This window comes from Calonectris borealis, chromosome 5 (assembly GCF_964195595.1).
Source record: "Calonectris borealis chromosome 5, bCalBor7.hap1.2, whole genome shotgun sequence".
Classification (NCBI taxonomy): Eukaryota; Metazoa; Chordata; class Aves; order Procellariiformes; family Procellariidae; genus Calonectris; species Calonectris borealis.
This window is the reverse complement of record NC_134316.1, coordinates 2,383,913-2,404,301: the sequence shown is the minus strand read 5'-3', so window position 1 is coordinate 2,404,301 and position 20,389 is coordinate 2,383,913. Positions and strand designations below refer to the sequence as shown.

The 20,389-nt window shown below is 46.2% G+C and overlaps 1 protein-coding gene across 2 annotated transcripts in view; it reads left to right on the top strand.

Moving 5' to 3' along the window:
- Positions 1 to 20,389, top strand: part of MDGA2 (MAM domain containing glycosylphosphatidylinositol anchor 2) — a 388,607-nt gene that overhangs the window by 136,654 nt on the left and 231,564 nt on the right. For both annotated transcript variants that reach the window (XR_012673750.1, XM_075150684.1), the window contains exon 2: positions 2,434 to 2,573. Coding sequence is in view for 1 of the 2 variants with exons in the window: in XM_075150684.1 (XP_075006785.1) it covers positions 2,434 to 2,573 (140 nt within the window). In the remaining variant the exon portion in view is untranslated. The remainder of the gene's footprint in view (positions 1 to 2,433; positions 2,574 to 20,389) is intronic.

Sequence of the window (20,389 nt, the reverse complement as noted above, 5' to 3'; positions counted from 1 at the left end):
TCATGATCTGTGCTGAACCTTGTTTTACCTTTCTGCTCCGTGGCTCTGCTTTAGCATTTCAGGGTTTTATTATTTGTATTGTGGGAGATGATAAAAGCCCCCGTCGTGGCCCAGAGCCCTGTTGTACAGCGGCTGTGCGTGGCAGAACGAGGAGGACGCTCCACGCCCCACGACATTGGACTGTTGAGGTGTGTGGAGGGGGAGCAGCTCAGGGAAAGCCGCACTACACCGAGCATTAGTGCTGCTGTTCTACTTAGAAAAAATAATAATAATTAAGAATCAACAGGTTCTTTTAAGGTCAGAGTGTGACACATGGGACTGACTCTTGAACAAGGACATCCCTCCTTGCAGGAGGGACAGTGAGCTCCATGGGAAGAGCAGCCTGGGCCGATGGTACCAAGGGAAGGATAGGTTCGGTTTGTTTCTTCTAAGCAGCAAATAGCATCTTTAGCCTTGCAAAGCACCAGCTGTGTAATCGTATGGGGAGGGTGCAGGGGCTGTAAAACAGTTCTCCTGAGCAGTAGGAAAGCAAAGCTGAGGCAACTCCAGTGTTAGCGGATATACTTGTCTGACTAAATGTGACCATAGGTTGAGCGTTGAGAGTATGTTCAGTCGTTGTGCTGTACTTGGAAATAACTGATGCTAGGGAGCAATTTTTGCTGGCCTCACAAAACTGCCAAGAGCAGGGGTACATCGGTCTTTAAGCTGGAGCTGCTGGGCCACCCCTGCCTGGCTGTGGGAGGCTGTGAGCGCAGGGGGGGCTTTTTGCTCTTGTGCCTGCTTGCTTAGTCTTGAGTGGCCCCACCAAGCTGTTGTCTCTGCTGATCTGATGGTCTTCCAGACCTGTGTCACCTTGTAGCTCGTACTTCCCTGCACGAGCTCTTCTGCCTGTGCCGGTGCTCTGCAGAGAGGCTCCGCCGAGGACAGATTTCTTAAACACTTGCTGAAGAGGTTAACCTAGGCCAAGCATGTTGAAAAATGATCTAAATATAGTAGACTGAGATGGATGGGGGCAATGCGAGGTAGCTGGGAATATCAGGCTTAGCCATTACAGCCTGAAATAATTATTCTCTTCCTGTTCATTTGCTTGACCTGACACTGTCCTGTTCGGGGTCCTTTGCTTGAGTCTCATTTTCTTCAGCCTCTGGAGAGAGAGGGTCAGAAGTTTGAATTATTAGGCTTGTATCAATTCTAGGCATTGTGCAGCCCTTGGTAACACAATGGGCTGTGTCAGAGGGGAGAACCCGTAATGGCATGCTGACGGGGAGGTTCTGCAGGGGTGCCAGAGCAATGCACCCCAGGAATCCCATGAGCACTTGACATGGGTGTTGGCTGAGCAATTGCAAGTTGATCAAAGAACCAGTAGACTGGTGTGAGAAGGAGGTGACGTGCAGCACAGAGCCCTGAAAACGGAGCTGCGGTCTTGGAGGGGTGGTTGCTGCCGTTGCAGGGGACGTGGGGAGAACGCGCAGGTGTTTTCCCAGCAGCACGCGGCTCTTGCCCATGGGGATCGGGGCCGGAACCTCAACGGTTTTGAGTCCTGTTGGGCTCAGCTCTCATTGTTCTGCTTTCTGGTTGTGATTTAAGACTTCAGTTAGGACTTTAAGGCGTATCCACTTATACTGAACAGGGGCAGCGCACTGTTGAGCAGAGAGGGTGAAATACTGGGTCTTTAAAACTCACCAGAACTACATTTTATCTCTTCTGCTGTTTAGTTTATGTTACTTTATTTGGCAGTTGGACAGTAACTCAACTTTCTTATGGTTCAGAAATAAAGGAAATCGTAGAGCCAGGAACATGCTTTGGAGACTTGCCGACACAGAGCTGTAATTTGTACAGGTGGTATTAGCAACAACATTGCAGTTTTCCTACATGTACAACGTGTAAAACAGCGCAACGTCCTGTAGTTCAGTTGCATATACGAGAAAATTAAAGTAAGGGTTCTGCTTGAACTTAACCTCTGGTCCAAATCCTGATCCGTCTGACAGCAACAGGATTTTGGTATCGACTTTGAAAGGAAGTAGCATCAGTCCCACTGCTTCTCCTGCTTAATTGTAATGGTTTAATTAAGGCTTCTCATTTGCATAATGAGTGTGATAATATATTTAGAAAGATATATAATAAAAAAGAACAATAATGCAGAGTTCATTTGGAAATTGAAACAAAAATAACTGGCATGCAAATGAGTTTGCAAAGGTTCCGTTCAGGGGATTGCTAGGTATTAATAAATACCGCGGCAGTCTCTTCTGCGCCGAATGTGTGTATGCCAAGTAAGCAAAAGAGCATTCTCCACGGTGAAAACACTCAGCTCCAGCCTCGGTCCTCCCAGCTAGGGGTGTGCGAGGATCCCAGGCTGCTGCAGGGGAAGCGGGTGTGAGCACACCCCGGGGTGCAGCGATGATCTCACCTGGTTTCTCTCTCTGGGTCTTGCAGCCCCCCCCACCGTGCGGATCGTGCACTCGGGCCTGGCGTGCAACATCGAGGAGGAGCGCTACTCGGAGAGGGTCTACACCATCCGTGAGGGAGAGACGCTGGAGCTGACCTGCCTGGTCACCGGCCATCCTCGGCCACAGGTGAGCCCCCGCCGTGGCCGGTGGCGGCCCGCCACTGGTCACTGCACCTTTCCTCTGCCCCGTCTGATGCTGAGCCTGTGCAGGTTGGTTTCATCTTCTGCAGGGTGGTAGAGATCAATGCCACAGGATCCGAGGGGGGGATTTGTCCAGGCTCTTGGTTTGATCCTGGGGTGTTGCAGAAGAAACATCAACAGCAGAAAAGCTTATGACTTTTTTTGAATGACTGGCTAGGAACGTGGTATTAAACCCAGCAAGTCTGTGTTGTGCTGTAACATGGGGTCCTGATGTGAGAGTTTGAGATCCACCAAGGTTGGTGGAAGGAAAGGAAAAACAAATACAAGGACAGGGACAGCTGAACGTAGACAGTATGCACCAGAGTGAACAGCTGGAGTGGGGCACACGAAAGCTCGGGGGAGTCTCGTTGAGGTCCTTGTCTTGGATGTTGTTGGAACCACAGCATTGCAGCCCTGCAGAAAACAAAAAGTTAAACAGAAATAAGTTACCCTTTTCCCAGGCCTAACTCTATTCTATAGCATCATATTCAAAGCCGAAGAGTCTTGTCGGCCTGAGCTACAGCTGCCCTGCAGTGTCCCCCGCTCACCACCCCCTTTGCCCAGGGTACCCCGATAACAGGTTATTTTGGATCAGGACCTTTCAAGACCTGTGCAAATGTAATGCTTTATTACTGCCCTGCTCTGCTTTTCCGTTTCCATCTTTTCCTTTCCTCTTTGAACCAAACCTTCTCTCTGTTCCCTCAAAGTGTCCGTTGCCACTTTGTCTTCTGCTCTGTCCCCTCATCTTGCTCCGTTGGTAAACAAGCTGAGTACCGAGAGCTGAAGGTGCGTCTGTAATTAGCTGAGATTACCACGTTTCACAGTGCACATATTTGTATGAGATTTTCTTTGCGAGGTGGTGAATTAAACACCTCCCTCTTGCAATCCCACAGGAGAGATGGGAGCTGTGAAGTGCAGTTGGCCGGGGTGGGAGCTGGGGAGAGGGGGTTCACTGGAGACCTGAACTCTGCAGACGACTGATCTTCCTCCAGGAAGGAGAGATGTGCTGATTCTCGATCGTTTATTGTGTAGCTGTTCCCAATTTAACGAGAAGATTTAAAAATAAAGAAGTTGAAGTTTAGCCTGTGCTGGTTCCAGGGAAGGCATAGGTCAGGCTGTGTCTTAGAAAACTCTACTTTAACTGCACACAGTTGCACACTCTCAGCTGCAGTCACACATTAAAACCATGTTATAAAACAAATCATTTTTTTAAATTAAGTGGTCTGTGTCTAGTCTTTGCCAGGTGAAGGAGAAAAAAAAAGCCCTAAAAAAAAAAAAGAAGAAAGACTGGGCCAAGTGGCCAGATGTTTTGGTAGCACCCCAAATGAGAACTGTGCTGTTTTAAAATCAGTGCTGTTATTATGAAGTTTAATATTCAGTGCCTCACGAGGTATGAAAAGCATTTATTGCCCTGCTATTGTATTCTCTTCTGTTGCTGGTTGTCCTCTCCAACGTTGCCCACGCCATGGGAGATCGGTGGCTCGTTGATCAGGGGAGATGTGGGGAAGATGCTGGTGGCTCCTCGTTGGAAGAGCTGAGTGAGAGACTCTGGATTGCTACAGACCTCCTTCATGAAAGTCGATAATAACGTTTTAATGTAGCACCGGTTGAAGCAGAAGGGAACAGCTCCCGCTTTGAGGACACCCTGCTACTTTTTAGGGGATCTGTTATGGCATAAGGTGCTGTTCAAGGCGGGGAAGGTGGGGTCTGCCCCAGCCTGGCTGCCTTCTCCAGCCGCCACTCTGAAACAAGTCCATCTCTCTCAGTGCCTGTTAGTAACGCTGGATTCATTCTGCCTTCCCAAACTTCTCTTATCCAGGGTTATTTAACAACTTTTTAAGATCCAAAGCAGCTGGCTCTGGATGCAGCAGTTTTTGCCGTGCCGGTGGAGGTCCGTAGCACATTGGTGTGCAGGCAGAAAAGAGCAGGATAAAGGTAGGGTGATACTTCCAGTGTGCTTCCTTGGAGAATGTTTCTTTCTCAATTCATCTGCTCTGGCAAAGCTGACCAGCAGCCTGCGAGGTTTGGTGCGGCTGAAATCAAAGATCCCTCTCAAACCTGCCTGCCTGGAGGCTCGAGGCAGCTTCAAAGCGAGCGGGGCTGTTATCCGTCAGGAAACGCTTTGGACCAGCTGTGAAAGGTGCCGTCTCAAGCAGTAACAAAGCTTATGATGCTGCTGAATCAAAAAAAAAAAAAACCAAAACAAAAAAAAAAAGAAAAAAAGGCTGTTCAACCAAAATGTCTTATCAAGAAAGCAACCACATGGCTGCTCTTTCATAAAAAATCTCTGTTTTCTCATCTGGGATTCAGGATGGAAAATTGATTTCTCTTCATTTTACCTGTTCATAGATTTTCTTTGTCAGCCAGCACCTCGGTCTGCTCTCTCGCGCTTGCTGTCATGTTACAGCTCTCTGAGACTCGCAATATTTTTTGCAGATTAATTGCCTGAGAGCGGGGGGATAGTTTTGGTAGTCTCAGATGGGTGATTCCACAGTGAAATACAGGAGGCTTGGCAGGGCTGCGTTTGAACACTAGCCTTTTTATCACCTTCCTATTAAATTTCCATTCAATTTTAGTGCTCCAGGAAGTTAAAAAAAAAAAAAAAAAAGAGAGGCTAAGGCACCATAGCTTTTTGCATTGCCATATTTAAACTTCGGCATGCCGCTCTGTTGGAGCCACAGCCCCTTGGACTCGTTGCCCATGAAATCTGGCTTCTCTTAAACAAGACCGCCGGGGATCTCACCGACGTTCGTGTTGCTTTTGTCAACGGGGCTGCTGGGGAAAAGCACCGATCGGGGTCAGGCGGGAGATCGGGGTGGATGTAAAATCAGCAAGCTGGTGCTCGCTGTTTCCAGCTGTCAGAGAACTACTCTTACGTGCCAATAATTACTCTTGGGTATTTTAAATACAGATAGTGCAAGATTTTTATTTATTTTGCTGGTTGGATACATTCTGCTTTATGGGCCTGGTTCTACAGGGGGAGGTCTGTAGTATGTTTCTGTTGTGACCAAGAGGCAGTGGCTGGCTGAAAGGGGTGATACGGCATTTATTTTTAAGCCTGCCTTTTTTGTATGTGCAGAATTTATATATGAAACTTGACAATATATTGTTGTTGGATTCTCATGTTGAGGCAGCCTTCAATATGAGATGGGTTTGAGGGGAAGTATCTGTCAGGATTCCTTCTATTCTTGCAGATGGAAGTGGTGAAAATATATTTTTATTTTTATTTTTTTCTGCAAGAGACTTCCATCCACATTTTGTGGTAATTGCCAGTATTTTCAGTACTTCAATTTTTTTTTACCGATTTTTGCACAGAAGGTTATCGTATTTGGTTTGCAAATTGTATGGAAATTATTTTCAAAATGATATTTTATCAGACCCTGGGAAGTGAGTTTATAAAATATGTAATTATGTACCTATTCTAAGAATGCTATTCAACTTGCGTGTGTTTCTCAAACTTCCTCAATTATTATTGGCATACATAGAAACTCCTTTTGTTTTAAATGCTGTAAGAAGTCAGCAACTCTGGACTAGGCATTTATGCCCCATCAGTGTTCACTGTAATCCCCCCCAAGTCAGGAGTGGGCAGAAAACACGAATTAACTAAGGAGAAAAAGAAGCAGTGCAAGTGTGCTGTGAGTTAGCTGATGAGACTATCCCTCCTGCATCCCTCCTTCCAAGAAGTGGCCTTTGAGGATGCTGGCGTGGCTTGGACCTCCACTTTGCAAAAGCTCTTCAGTCTCCAGAGCTGTTTGTTGGGATTGTGTTTTTGGTTCTCGGAGGCTGTATCATGTTGACTTCTCCCACCGTGCCAGTAGCAGTGAGTAACCAAGTCACGCTGCAGTAAGGACTGCGAGGTGAAACACGCAGTGGGCAGGACCAGCGTTACGGCTGGCTGAAAGCCTTTGCAAGGTTTCATCATTGGATTAATGAATTGCCGCAGCCTGCTTTTTTTTTTTTTTAACAAGACGTGTAGATGTGGTGCTTAGGGACATGGTTTAGTGGGCATGGTGGTGTTGGGTTGATGGTTGGACTTGATGATCTTAGAGGTCTTTTCCAACCTTCATGATTCTATGAGTCTGGGGTATATGTACATCTCCTATTTTCTGTAGTAAACTCAAGTCTTGGCCAACCGCCGTCCTGTGCTGCTCCCTACAACTCAGCGGCAACTGGGTAAGGGACCATTAGGAATTCTTGCCTGAAATAAAGGCTGCTAGATGTATTGTGGAGCAGAAATGCCACACTAGTATGGCAGTGGCTGATGGAGGGGACTAGGATGTTAGCAGGAAAGTGGTGCACCTCTGCAGGGATGCCGAGAGCAAACTGCTTTCTGCATCTGCTGCTCTCTTGCCTTGTGTCTCTGCTAATTGTTATTGCTTTGGCCATCGCAGGTGATGGCATTAAAGCTAAGCGGAAGCTGTCAGGTTCCACCTTTAAACACATGTGTGGTCCCTGTTGCATGGAGATGAGAGCTGAATTTTGGGCTTCAGTCTTCACAAACATTGTGCTGGTTCATTAACGGAGCGTCTGCTTCTGTTCCTGCTCAGTGAGGCATGGGAGCCAGGCAGCAGTGCTCAGGTAAAAAGATGGGGTTGTTTAGCCTGGAGAAGAGGAGGCTGAGGGGAGACCTCATCGCGCTCTACAACTACCTGAAAGGAGGTTGTAGCGAGGTGGGAGTCGGTCTCTTCTCCCAAGTAACAAGCGATAGGACAAGAGGAAATGGTCTCAAGTTGCGCCAAGGGAGGTTTAGATTGGACATCAGGAGAAATGTCTTCACTGAAAGAGTGGTCAGGCCTTGGAACAGGCTGCCCAGGGAAGTGGTGGAGTCACCATCCCTGGAGGTATTTAGACGACGTGTAGATGTGGTGCTTAGGGACATGGTTTAGTGTTGGACTTGGCAGTATTAGGTTAACAGTTGGACTCAATGATCTTAAAGGACTTTTCCAACCTAAACGATTCTATGATTCCATGATTGTTCAATACATAAGGCTGGTGTTAGTAACAAGCTTTATTTAGTGTCCGTAAAGTGAAACTGTGGAATTACCATCTGCAAGCCTTCAATTTTGGGAACAGTATTTAAGAGTGGGTGCAAATGCTGAAACAGAAAGTTCTTTTCCTGATTGGCAAGCTGAGTTTGGTAATTGAGCACCTTAAATAGCTAGGGGTTTGGAACTACAGTTAATTACACCTACAAAATTAAAATCTCTTTAAAATCATGCTCTCTACTTAACAAAGAATTTTTTTCTTGTTTTGGGGGTTAATTAGCTGCGTTCACCTGCTTTCCTGATTCTGAGCTCACAGTAGGTCTCCCCAACTATTGAGAGGCAGTTCGAAAGCCAAATATCTAATGGTTAGTAGAGGAAAATCTCCTGTGAACTATCCTCCTCTGGATCCTCTTACAGTCTCAGCCAGACGGCAGGCAAGCATGTGCCAGACCTAGTGATGGGCTGGAGAAGATGCCAGCACTACAGATGGGTCAGCTTAAGAAACTGAGCCTAGAGGAGGACTAAGCTGAGCCCTCTGTCTGGCTGTCGAGGACATCAGGTCTTGTCTGATGTTTGTCCACTCATTGCCTTCCTGTTGGCCTAAAAGGAGCCCAGTGACTGTGGCTTAGAAAGGTGCCTATGAGTGAGCCTCAGACCATTGCTGTAAATTGCTGCAAGTGGAGATGGACTCCATAGGCTCCAAAGGCTCCTCTATGTGCTCTGCCAGACCAAGCACCTTTCTGCTCAACCCTCACCATCCCATGGACCATCTCCAAGGAGAGAAGACCTTGCTGATGTTCTGTTGCAGCCTCCTGCACTGCGGGACTGCTGTTACCAGCACAGTGTATCTGCTTTTCCTTTCTACCACATTAAAAGTTCCCCTGAGATATAAAGAGAGAGAAAAAACAGTCTCTTTCAGAAGGTTGCAGATGTGTCCGTCTCCTTTATTTTGCAAGGCGGCTCCTGAATATCCAAGTTTGTATCCAGGGCACATTTACACATAAATATGCCTTTGTGTGCACATTAACGCCTGCAAGGGAGTGCTTGTAGCTCTGAAAACTCTCCCTGGCGAGGAGGGCAGGGCTGAGACCCCCTGCTTTTCTGCGTGAGGGTGCTCTCAGTTTGCCCTGGGGAAGCCCCTTCTGCTTGTGCCCCATGCGTGTTGTGGTTCGGTGTTATTTTTACACTCCCTCCCCATGGGCACGAGTGATTGTAGCAGGAGGGTTGTAGCAATGGGGAATCAGACCAAACTAGGTGGGATCCGTATTTTCTCCTTCTTCCTGCACGAGTTGGAAAAGGCAAAGAGAAAGTGCTGCTTACGGGGTTCCTCTCCTAAGGGTATGCTCATGGCTTTAAAGAAACGAAGCTGGTGGAGCTGGTGTGGGTGTGTGCGCTGTGGTGCCAGGCCACTCTGCTGCCTGTTTAAGCCTTCTCATGACACCTTGCATGATTTGAGGCTGTCTGTGGACATCTGTGGTGGATGTCTGCTGCAGGTGGAAGTCTGGGAGGAGGAATGAATGTTTTCTTTTTTTCTTTCTTTCATGTCAGTGCTCCTGCATGCTTTACTTAAGTGCACTTTATGCCTTTTTGTCTTCCCAGGCATTGCTTTTAACTTTTTGATCAATTGATGTAGCTCTGTAACAGGCTGATGGCTTTCATGTGCCTCTTCGTGGTCTGCTCCAAGTCATGTTGAAATGACACTGCTCTATAGGGGCCTCTCTTTGCAAATCATCGAATCATTAAGGTTGGAAAAGACCTCTAAGATCATCCAGTCCAACCATCAACCCAACACCACCATGCCCACTAAACCATGTCCCTAAGCACCACGTCTACACGTCGTCTAAATACTTCCAGGGATGGTGACTCCACCACTTCCCTGGGCAGCCTGTTCCAAGGCCTGACCACTCTTTCAGTAAAGAAATTTTTCCTGATGTCCAATCTAAACCTCCCTTGGCACAACTTGAGGCCATTTCCTCTCGTCCTATCGCTTGTTACTTGGGAGAAGAGACCGACCCCCACCTCACTACAACCTCCTTTCAGGTAGTTGTAGAGCGCGACGAGGTCTCCCCTCAACCTCCTCTTCTCCAGGCTAAACACCCCCAGTTCCCTCAGCCGCTCCCCATCAGACTTGTGCTCCAGGCCCTTCACCAGCTTCGTTGCCCTCCTCTGGACACGCTCCAGCACCTCCATGTCCTTCTTGGAGTGAGGGGCCCAAAACCGAACACAGGATTCGAGGTGCGGCCTCACCAGTGCCCAGTACAGGGGCACGATCACCTCCCTGCTCCTGCTGGCCACACTATTTCTGATACAGGCCAGGATGCCCTTGGCCTTCTTGGCCACCTGGGCACACTGCCGGCTCATGTTCAGCCGGCTGTCGACCAGCACCCCCAGGTCCTTTTCCTCTGGGCACTTTCCAGCCACTCTTCCCCAAGCCTGTAGCGTTGCCTGGGGTTGTTGTGGCCGAAGTGCAGGACCCGGCACTTGGCCTTGTTGAACCTCATACATTGGCCTCGGCCCATCGATCCAGCCTGTCCAGGTCCCTCTGCAGAGCCTTCCCACCCTCCAGCAGATCAACACTCCCGCCCAACTTGATGTCATCTGTGTCTTCAGATTTACTTTTACTGGCTTCCCAACTTGTGCTGCAAAATTCTCCCTAAAATTAGTTACGGGCAGGTGAAGATAGGGAACCTCATGTATTCAGAGTGGTGGTTGCACTTTCAAACTGGAAACTGTTTTGAAACTTTGTTTAAAATTTGTTGAGGTCTAATCAATATCAATGAGGCTTTTGGGGAGAATAATGTGAGGCTATAGTAATTATTGCAAGGGAAGAGAATTGCAAACACTTGCACACTGTTGTTCCCCAAAACTTAACCTCACTCCTAATTATACAGAAAGCTCTGAGCACCCCACACATCACTGCATGTCTACTTGTTATCTGTGCAGTGATTGTGTAGCATTTGATATATCACTGCTATTCATAATTTGCAGCATTCTTACACACAGCACTCATCACTTGATCTATTAAATGCGCCATTAGTTGCCATAGAAACTAATTTTCCTTGATTAAGTTTTTAAAATGCCACATCCATGCTCAGGTGAGGCTAACGGTGGGTGGGCAAATGCAGCCCTTTTTTCATAAATTACTGCTTTCAGGATTTTGCCTAGAGGTTGGTTTGGATTTTTGAACAAAATTCTGCAAAGCCCCTTGCTGTTTGGCAATGAGGGCAACGTGACGAGTCCTTCTCTGTTTGTGGCTGGCTGAGCGGAGCCCACGGTCCGTGTCGGACTCGCTGTGTGTCCCGCAGGGCGAGGGGCTGCAGTGTCACCCTTCGGACCCCCCCGTTTTCCAGACGTTAGCCCAGGAACCGAGTGTTGTGCTGTACCTGCCTGTCAGCTGGACAAGAGACGTGTAAGGATGTGCTAAGGCCACGTACCCCTATGATGTGAATAAGTTATTTGTATGTAGCCAATAGGTGACATTTTATTTACACTAGCGAGGCTCTCCTGCACAGCCTGTGGAGGGATGTAGCTTACCCTAACCTTCCTCGGCAGCTCTAGCCTGTGCTGGGGCGTTCCAGCCGGTGGCGGCAACGACTGTGACTGTCCCAAGGTGAGGAGTCACATTTGGACCACGGGGTCAGAGGAAGCAGCATCTTCTGAAAGAGCAGGGACTGGTTGGGATTTTGTATTCCTGGTTGTCCACGAAAGGCTGAATGATAAAGACCTTGTTTGTCAGTATAACCTCACCTACATTGGGATGTTGGTTTTTTTTTCTCTGGGTGGTTTTTTCCTGTGTCTTTCACCTCTGTGTGCTGTCACACCTCAGGTTATGTTATCCTGTCATGAGCGGTACGTTCCGAGATGCAAAATGTGCTGAGTGGAGGGAAGGCGATGCCCGAGTCCTCATCCTGTGGCTGCAGTGTGGCAATGGGGGCAGCTGCGGGAGTGCTCTCTGTCCCCACCAGCATGGACCAATGCTCTCTGGCAAGTGATGGGGTCCCCATGTCTGTCCCCCTGCCCTGATCAAGCTCCAGGAGTCAGGGGAGGCAGCAGCTCCTGCTGACACATGTAATCCACCCATCTGAGAGTTGTGTGCTCTTTGCTCCCTGTGAGCTCTGGGATTTTGACTATTTTGGGCATGCGACATGCCCTAACGAGCACTGAGGCTTTCTTCTGCAGAACTGTAGCACATTCCACCCCCTCACGTCCTTCTGCCACCGCTTCTCCTATGCAGCACTATCGGACTATGTTATTTTATCCCCTTGAAATCGAGGGGCTAAGGTGCACTTATTGCTGGTTGTGTGTGAAGAGAGTGGCAGAGAGCTTGGCTCCCCTGGAAAGCAATGCATGGGAGGATCTACGTTTGGAAGACCCAAGATTTTCTCCCTGGCTCTGTTTTGCTGTGTTTTCTTTCCACTTGTAGGAGTGGAGCGCTGTGCCGATGGCCGCTCTGTCAACAAGTAGCTACTCCCCTTGCAACTGAGAGGCTGGTAGGAGATACCTTCTGCTGCCGTGCTCGGTGCTTGCACACCCTGAGCAGAGCCGGGACTGCTGCTTCTCCGGGGCGTGTGTGGCCCTGGGGACAGGCACCCTGCCTGTTGGGAATTTGGGTGGCGTAAGGGAGTGGTCCAAGTGGCATGGATGTTCTCCCTTGGCTGCGAGGGCCCGTCAGGGATGCTGAGCTGACTCGCGCTGTGTGCCAGCTTGGTCGGAGCAGCAAGGCGCTGAGCACACAGCCTGTCCTACAGAAATGGAGGTGGTGGCTGGCAGGGGACGTTCTCAGTGTCGGCTCGGTGCTTGAGTCCCCAGAGGTGCCTGGGCTGAGCCAGGCAAGCCACGTCAGGACCGGCTGGAGTTAGCAGGGCTGACCCATTTTGCACCTGCATTGTTGTAGCTATTGTCCACCGCATGTGGATGACGGGGTTTGTATTGCACGTTTATATTGCAGAAGAAGGAATTGTTTGATTTTAATTATCATCTAGTGCTGAGTGGTACAATGGGGCTTGAATAAACAACTGAAAGAAGCAATAGGCAAGACAGGAAAGCAGTGATATCACGGTGGGGCGGAAAGCCTTGTGTTGTCTTGCATTTAATTTGTTGGGTTTGGTTTTTTTTTTTCTTTCCAACACAAGCATGCTGAACCTCATGGTAAGAGGTAGGTGAGATGGACGAGGCCCCTGTTGAGACACTGGCCAGCACCTTCCTGTGTGATGGGATGTCTGTGTTCCCCAAACAAATGCAGAGCCTCTTCGGGGAAGCAGAAAGGAGCAACGTTTTCAAATTGGAGAGGAGGATCAATAGGGAGAATATGCGGATGAGTAAAGGGCTAGCACGTTTGTCCTTATCAGGGCAAAACCACGGTGCTGAGAGAGACTGAAAGGTCAGTCCAGCCCAAGTCGGCAGAATAGCCCAAGTCGGCAGCAGCTTTTGCTCGGCCTTCTAAGTTTGTCTTTAGAAGCAACAGCGGGGAAGGAAACAAAAAAGTCTGGGTAAGGCCATTACTTTCACTTGCTTGTTGGGAATTTTTTCCCTGTCTCAAATGAGTGGTAGGAATAAACCAAACTTGTAGAATTAAATAGGTTTTTGGTGGGTCCCAGCGTGTCTGCGGAGTGGTTAGCTGCACTTCTTTACACAAAGCAGTGCTGTCGCCCCGGGTTAGAGCATGTCGTGCACGCAGTTTGCGGTGTGCTCGGATGCACGTGTGTCTCCGTCCCAAGAAGCCTGGTGCAACTCCAGGAGTCTCTTGCTCGCTTGTCTTTCAGTGCTGTCCCTCGCTGCGGATGCTGTGGTTTCTGTCCTGGACTTTTTTCACATTTAACACTTATTTCTCTTGTCAGACAGAGCAGGGGAGGGTTGTGGTGAGCACTGAATGTATCTGCAGTGCTCTGCAGAGGTGTGAATTCAGGTGCCGTACTTTAGGAAGAAAACATCAAATAAGCTGTTCATAGTCTCAACAGCAAAAATGACATGTAAGTTTTAATCATGTATTTCTTTTAATGCTGAAGAACAATAGAAATACATGCCCTTCATAGCTAAATGTGAGCTTTATTGAATCAAATGTTTACGAAGGGTTTTTTCAGCATAAAATGCAGGCTAATTTAGTCATGAGTCAGGCTGGATTTTGTCAGGTGTTCACTGAACATTTGTAAAGTCTTCCCATGAACTGAGGAGTGTCATATGAAATCATCATCAATTTTCCTAACAAGAGTACAATTATCGTAATAAGGATATGCAGAATGCAATAAGAAAACAGCTGTTCCAGTGTAAGTAACCCCCCTCCCCACAAATTGCTTTCTTTGGCCACATCAGCAGTTAATGAGAATTCCTATCAATTAAAATAGAAAATGTAGCATCCACTTTACCTCAAAGGAGCCTTTTATGTTTCACTTGCAGCTGATCAAAGAGAACATCACGTGGGTTTTTTGTTTTGTTTTTCTGAAATGCTGCTTTTTATATTTTAATGGATGGAGTGCCAGAAAATGTTAATTCTTGCTTTGCGCGCGCTAATAAGGTGAAGGTAGGATCCTGTTCTGAAACATTAGAGGAGGCTACACTAATCACACTGAGTAATTAAGATGGTATGCATTTTAAATAATGAAGGTGTTTCTATAATATGCCACCGTTACATGTGTCTGTTGATGGAGATACACCTCGCTGCTTGGCAAGGAGCTTGTTTGTTGGAGCTGGAAGGAGAGGCGAGTGACGCACTGTGTGGTTGCACGTCAGCTGCCTGTCAACTCCGAACACCCATGGACTGGGGTTTTGCCACGCTCTGTGATACCCTGATGTACCACGGGTGTTTGAAAAGTTGCCTTTTCTTGCTTCTAAACCTCATTTATTGATGCTGTCAATAAATGTATTTTTGTCTCAATGCTTCTGTATATTGTCCCAATCTTACATAGCCTCAGCTGCGGGAGGAGAGGCTTTCTTGAGGATGACTGTGGGAGCCTTGAAGTAAGAGCAGGTGGAGGTGGTGAAATAAGTGAGGAGGGAGGGAAGTCCAGAGGTGCTGGGACCCTGCCATTTCTGTTGATTATGGCATTGATGGTGAAGGTTATAGGAATTTAGACTTCCCAAAAAGCAACCCAGGAGAAAACACAAACCCCTAAAGAAGACATTTCCCACAAAAACTCTTTTGGACCTGAAGTCCTTGCCTAGTGGCAATCTAATGCTAAAAACTCACAGTTAAGTTGTCATTAATATAAGGGCTTGGTGGAGCTGTCTTTGTTTGGTGGCAGTTAGATAGCCTCTTCTCCACCCTGTCATGGAGCGCAGAACTTTTTGGGCAGCAGTAACGATGAAGGTACAGCATCCTTACTGGTTGTCCTGGTTTCGGCTGGGACAGAGTTAATTTTCTTCCTAGTAGCTGGTATAGGGCTGTGTTTTGGATTTAGTATGAGAATAATGTTGATCACGCACTGAGGTTTTAGTTGTTGCTAAGTAGTGTTTACACTGGTCAAGGACTTCTCAGCTTCCCATGCTCTGCCAGGTGCACAAGAAGCTGGGAGGGAGCACAGCCAGGACAGCTGACCCAACGGGCCAATGGGGTATTCCATACCCTGTGACATCATGCTCAGTATATAAACTAGGGGGAGTTGGCCAGGGAGCAGTGATTACTGCTGGGCATTGGTCGGCGGGTGGTGAGCAATTGCATTGTGCATCACTTGCTTTGTATATTCTATTATGATTATTACTACTGCTACTACTATTTTACTTTATTTTATTTCAATTATTAAATTGTCTTTATCTACACCCATGAGTTTTCTCACTTTTACCCTCCCGATTCTCTCCCCAATCCCATCGGGGCAGGGGAGTGAGCGAGCGGCTGCGTGGTGTTTAGTTGCTGGCTGGGGTTAAACCACGACACTGGCCCTCTGGCACACAGGCTTTCACTGCGACCCTGAGCTGGATGCCATGGCCAGTGCCAGCAGGACGGCTGGTGGCCTTCCTTGCTGGGCTCCACTGAGTGCTTTCATCTTCACAGCGACAACAATCTTATTCCCTCTGTAACTATTGAAATGTAATCCTGCCTTGAATGACATCATTTTGATATAGTAACTCAGTCGTATGCTGCAAACAGCATGTAGTCCCACTGAATATTTTGTGAATATGCCACTGAAAGAAATGTAAAGCCATTCACCGTATCATCTGCAGGAAGCTGGATTAAAAGGCACGTGGTTTGCAAGCTGATAAAGAAATTAAACTCCTTGGTTGTTTTATTCTGAATAATTTGACCAGCTGTATCTTCCTGATTCTCCTGGTTCCGGGTGATTGCTGTGTCTTGACAAGAAATATGTTTGCAGGTTTCTAAAAAGGGCTTAGAAGTGGTGGGGGAAAGAGGTCAGCTTAAATCAAGATAAATGCAACATCAGGGCAAGCGAAGTGTGTATTTCAGTCTCACTCGCTCAGTTGAGAATATTGAGCCTAGGCTTGCTAAAGCATCAGCAATCACCAAAGGAGACTATCAGAGAGTCACGCGCAGTTGGAAATGACATCCAGGTTGCTGATTTTTACCATACCAGTTTCATATTGACCTTTGCGGAAGTTTAAAAGCTGCCAGAAATCCCCTGCCAGAAAGTTTCCAATGAACAGGGAGCATGAATCTTCCATCATCGGAAGGAAAACAGCAAAATTTTCCAGTTTACTGAAAATACAGACACTTGTCCTCTGAACGGATTGCCTCTGTCTTCTCCCCTTCCCCTGGATCTTCCCCCCAAACTGGGCTCTGCAGTCTTTGGTTTCTGTCTGTCTGTGGTCAGCTTTTGTGTTCCTTTTTCTTGATGGCCCTTAAAAGGTAGGATATTGACTGAAGGGATGGACGAATGGCTCTGGGATGCTGCAGAAGTAGCTGTTTTTCCATGGCTGTTGAACATACTAGTCTCATAATCAAAAATGAGGTGGGTGGTTTTGGAATGAGGTCTGTTGCTGTGAGGTCTTGCTCGCTGAAAAAGAATGTATTTGATGAGTAAAGAGATAATTTAGTAACCCAGGGAAACTAGCAGCATATGCAGATCTGCTGGGGCTGAAGCAGAAGTACATGCTGATAGCTGAAAATATATCTCCTAAAGAAACACTTGAAGATGCTTTTTATGGAGCAGAATAGGGAATCATTCCCATTGCTGTGGACATAGTGAAGGACATGTTCTCCTACATCTGCCAGTAAAACCCCAGAGCAGTGAACTCCTCATATTTTTTTTCCCATACCAGCAGGAAGTGTTCATGGTTGGAAACCATGTTTTTTTTGTTGCCCATTTGAGTTCTTCTCCCAAAATGATGTATGTTAGATCCAAAAGTCCAAACATATGTTAGTGCCTCTGAGAAGGTGTGGTATGACTACAAACTTGACGCTGGTGCCTTCTACGCTTGACTCCAGAGTTTGTCTCTAGAGCTGATGCCCTTCAAGTGGAGATCTATTTAACACCAGTGTGCACTTCCATGACTGGCAGTTCAGTCATTGAACATTAGAGGCTTCATTGTTCTTCAGAGCCTTTTTCTTATATCCCACTAAATTCAGGGAGCAGAGGGAAGATGGTTCTGTAGCACACTGCGGTTCTACGTGCAGTCAACTTACTGTCTTGTTTTCCACGTATCTGCGTATGGTCTTGAAGACAGTGGTTTCACAGCAATAACTTGATGGCACCTGAGCACCAGGAGAAATACCTCGTCTACTAAGGCAGGTTCTTGAGATTGTTGCTTTTGCATTTTAAGGAAGGAAATGCTGCTCACAAAACATAGTCCATCTGAGGTGTCTGATGGTGGTAGAATTTGAACAAATTGGGTTGTTTCTGGTCTGAGCCCTCTGTGATCCTTCTGTGTGGTTTTATTCTCTGTGCTGCTTCCAGGTTGTTCTCATAGATAAAATCATATCATAGACTGAGCTCTCCTTCAGCCTCTGGCAGCTGGGAGTGGCCGTTTTGGGAAATACCAGGTTTATTTTTGCTGCCATCCAACCTGAGCACTTGTATCTGGATGCTCTGCAGAGCGCGAGGGAGCTTATCAGGCTGGAAAAACCATATGCCTTTTGCTGAAGGATGCTCCATAATTGAGGCTTATTCCCAAGCGGTGCTGAAGAGCTCTTGTTATGTTAGTTGTTGTGTTAGGCTTCCCCCTCCACCCCCCCAGCTTTTGGAGTCAGCTTAGGCACGTGTGGGGTTTTTTGTTTGGTTTTGGTTTGTTTTAGTTTATAGACTGTTCTATATGTTAGTAAAGGCAAGAAATCTAAAGCTGAAGAGGAGAAGCTGAGCTTTAAATAAGCTTAACTGTTTAATCTGTGTGTAAATATTTGCCTTCCCAGCCAAAAGCAATTAAAAAGAAGACTCAACTGTCGCTGCCCTAATTCATTTGGCATGCGCCAGGTATTTGTTCTGGTACTGTACTACAGGGCGCACAGCACAGCTGCTGAAATAAAGCTAAACAACTAAAAAACGTTATTGTTCTGGTAAGTATGGCCACATTGGTTGTCTTAGAGGTAGCTAAAAAGTACAAGGACCTAAAACCTCTTTCTAGGGTGCAACGGCATCTTCCATTCGAACAAGCAGGAACAACTTGTATGTGTTTTGTTCTGTGTTATCTTTTTCTGAATGGGCTGTTATTCTTCTTCATAACAGCAGGTGCATAATTAGACACGAAACAGTAAGCATTTCCCAGATTATTCTTATTAGTGTTTTTTTTACAGAAAAATCTTGCTACACTGGGTGACTCTTTGCTCCTTACTTTTGAGTGGTTTGACTCGTTCTACCTCTGCTTGAAAGGTATAACCTCGGTATAGTCTTGATAGGTCCTTGTAAATAATTATAGCAACATTACAGGCTGAATCCTCTTACTCTTGTAGATTTCAGGATCCAGGAGATAAAAATAACAAGTGAGATTTTTTTTTTCCTCCCCATATGTCTATCAATCAAAATGATAAAGATATTTATGACTTGCACGTTTTAATGGTGTAATTAGATATAATTACATGTTCAAATGATTACACATATGAACACTAATTACATAATTGAAGACAATTATGCTAACTAGGTAAATACATAATTAACTAAAAATCTCTTGTAAAATCAAGGAAATTTGCACAACAGCCAAAGAAAGTAAAATCACAATAAAAAATAAATAACCCTTTCAGTCTGACAACTGCAAGAGCCAGCCAGCCACGTATAGATGGAGAAGACCTGGCCGTTTAACTTCTGGTGGGCTGAAGCTTAGTTCAGCTGCCTCTTCTATTTTCTAGTCTCCTTGTAAAAGGAAGATGAACATTAAAGCAAAAAGCCGTGCCGTAGTTGTGTTTGTCTTGGACTCTGGCAATGATTTTCTGACCTCCATAGGCTGGATTTTGGTGGTTCATTGGAGTGTGGCCTTTTTGTGGGGTGGGGAGGGAATTGTTTTGTCTTTATAATTGTGTGTTCTTAATATAGAAGGAAGGAAAAGCTCAAAGCTACTTAGTTTGTTCCTATTTTAATGCAACAGTGCAAGCTTAATATACCAAGAACGGGCTTATAGTGGCAGCGCTGCTCATTAAAGCCTCATCACCGGCCCCTGCAACGCACCTTCCTCTGACGCACAGCTTGCCTCGCACGCCCTCTCCAACTGCAAGGGTTTGTTAAGGCTTGTACATTAGAAATGTAATGAGATGTCCAGAGCCTCAGTAAACTCCCCAGTGCAGAATTGCATTTGGGGATGCGTATCAGACAATGCTGAATTAGTGGCTGTAGCCCCTCTTCTTTGTGCTATCAACTTTTCCAGTTTTAAATGTTCCCTGATTTGAAGCTATCTTCATTTCCCCTTGGAAATAATCTCAGTTCCTTGTTGCTTAATACTGCAATGATTTCATTAGCCTTCGCTCTACAAGTTCTTAATCCTGTCCTTTTATTTCTGGTTGCAAGCTGAACCAGGTTCTTTTTTTTTTTCTTAATGTCTATTTGCAATTCTCTTGATATGTGGGAACTGTTCCCAGATCTCTTTCCTTGGTACTCGGGGGAGTCATTTAAAGGTGTGCCAGGAAAGCTCAACAAGACATGAATGATGCTATTTGTGATTACTGGATTTTTTAATAAATTTTCTTCTTGTTGGGTTCTGAATCGGAAATAAGCTAAAATCTCAAAATCAGTAGAAATCAAACATGTGCTCAATTTCTTTTTCCTGAACAAAGTCTTGCAGAACCCTTCTCAACTGTGCCAGGTACAGGGCAGAAGAGACTCAGTCCTCTTCCAGTGTTGTTTAATATTGTTTTAGACTTTCTCACTGTCTGAAGGAGACTTTGCCACTTTTTCATCCTCTGAAACAAACAAACAAAAAGTGTACACAGAAGGAAAAACATGGCAACAGTGGTGTGTTTTGGTGTCTGTCACTGGCGCTTTGAAGCAGAAACCTAGGAACTTCCATCCTGGTTGAGCCTTGTCCTGTCTCCTGTCCAGCACCTGGAGCATACAGGTAGGATGTGCTTAATCTTCCAGCCTCTGGGTTTTGGGATTGCCTGATCAAAAGGTTGCATCTGGCGACTGTGGTAACTAGGTACGGATAGATTTAATTCCCATGAATAAATATTCTCTCTTTTGGAATCAGTTTAGAGCCCTGGACTTCATGTCTTTGTGTTGGTTAATAATTTGTGACTATTAATGACACAACACAATTATATGTTGTATTTTGAAAGGAAAAAAGTGTTCTTTTGAAAAAAAAAAAAATGCTGTTTTGATAATTTCAGTCAATGCTTTCAATTTCTTATGTTACAAGAAATCGTGGGCTTGATGTACTATCTCTGACTTGTGCTCAGCAGCTGCTGATCTTT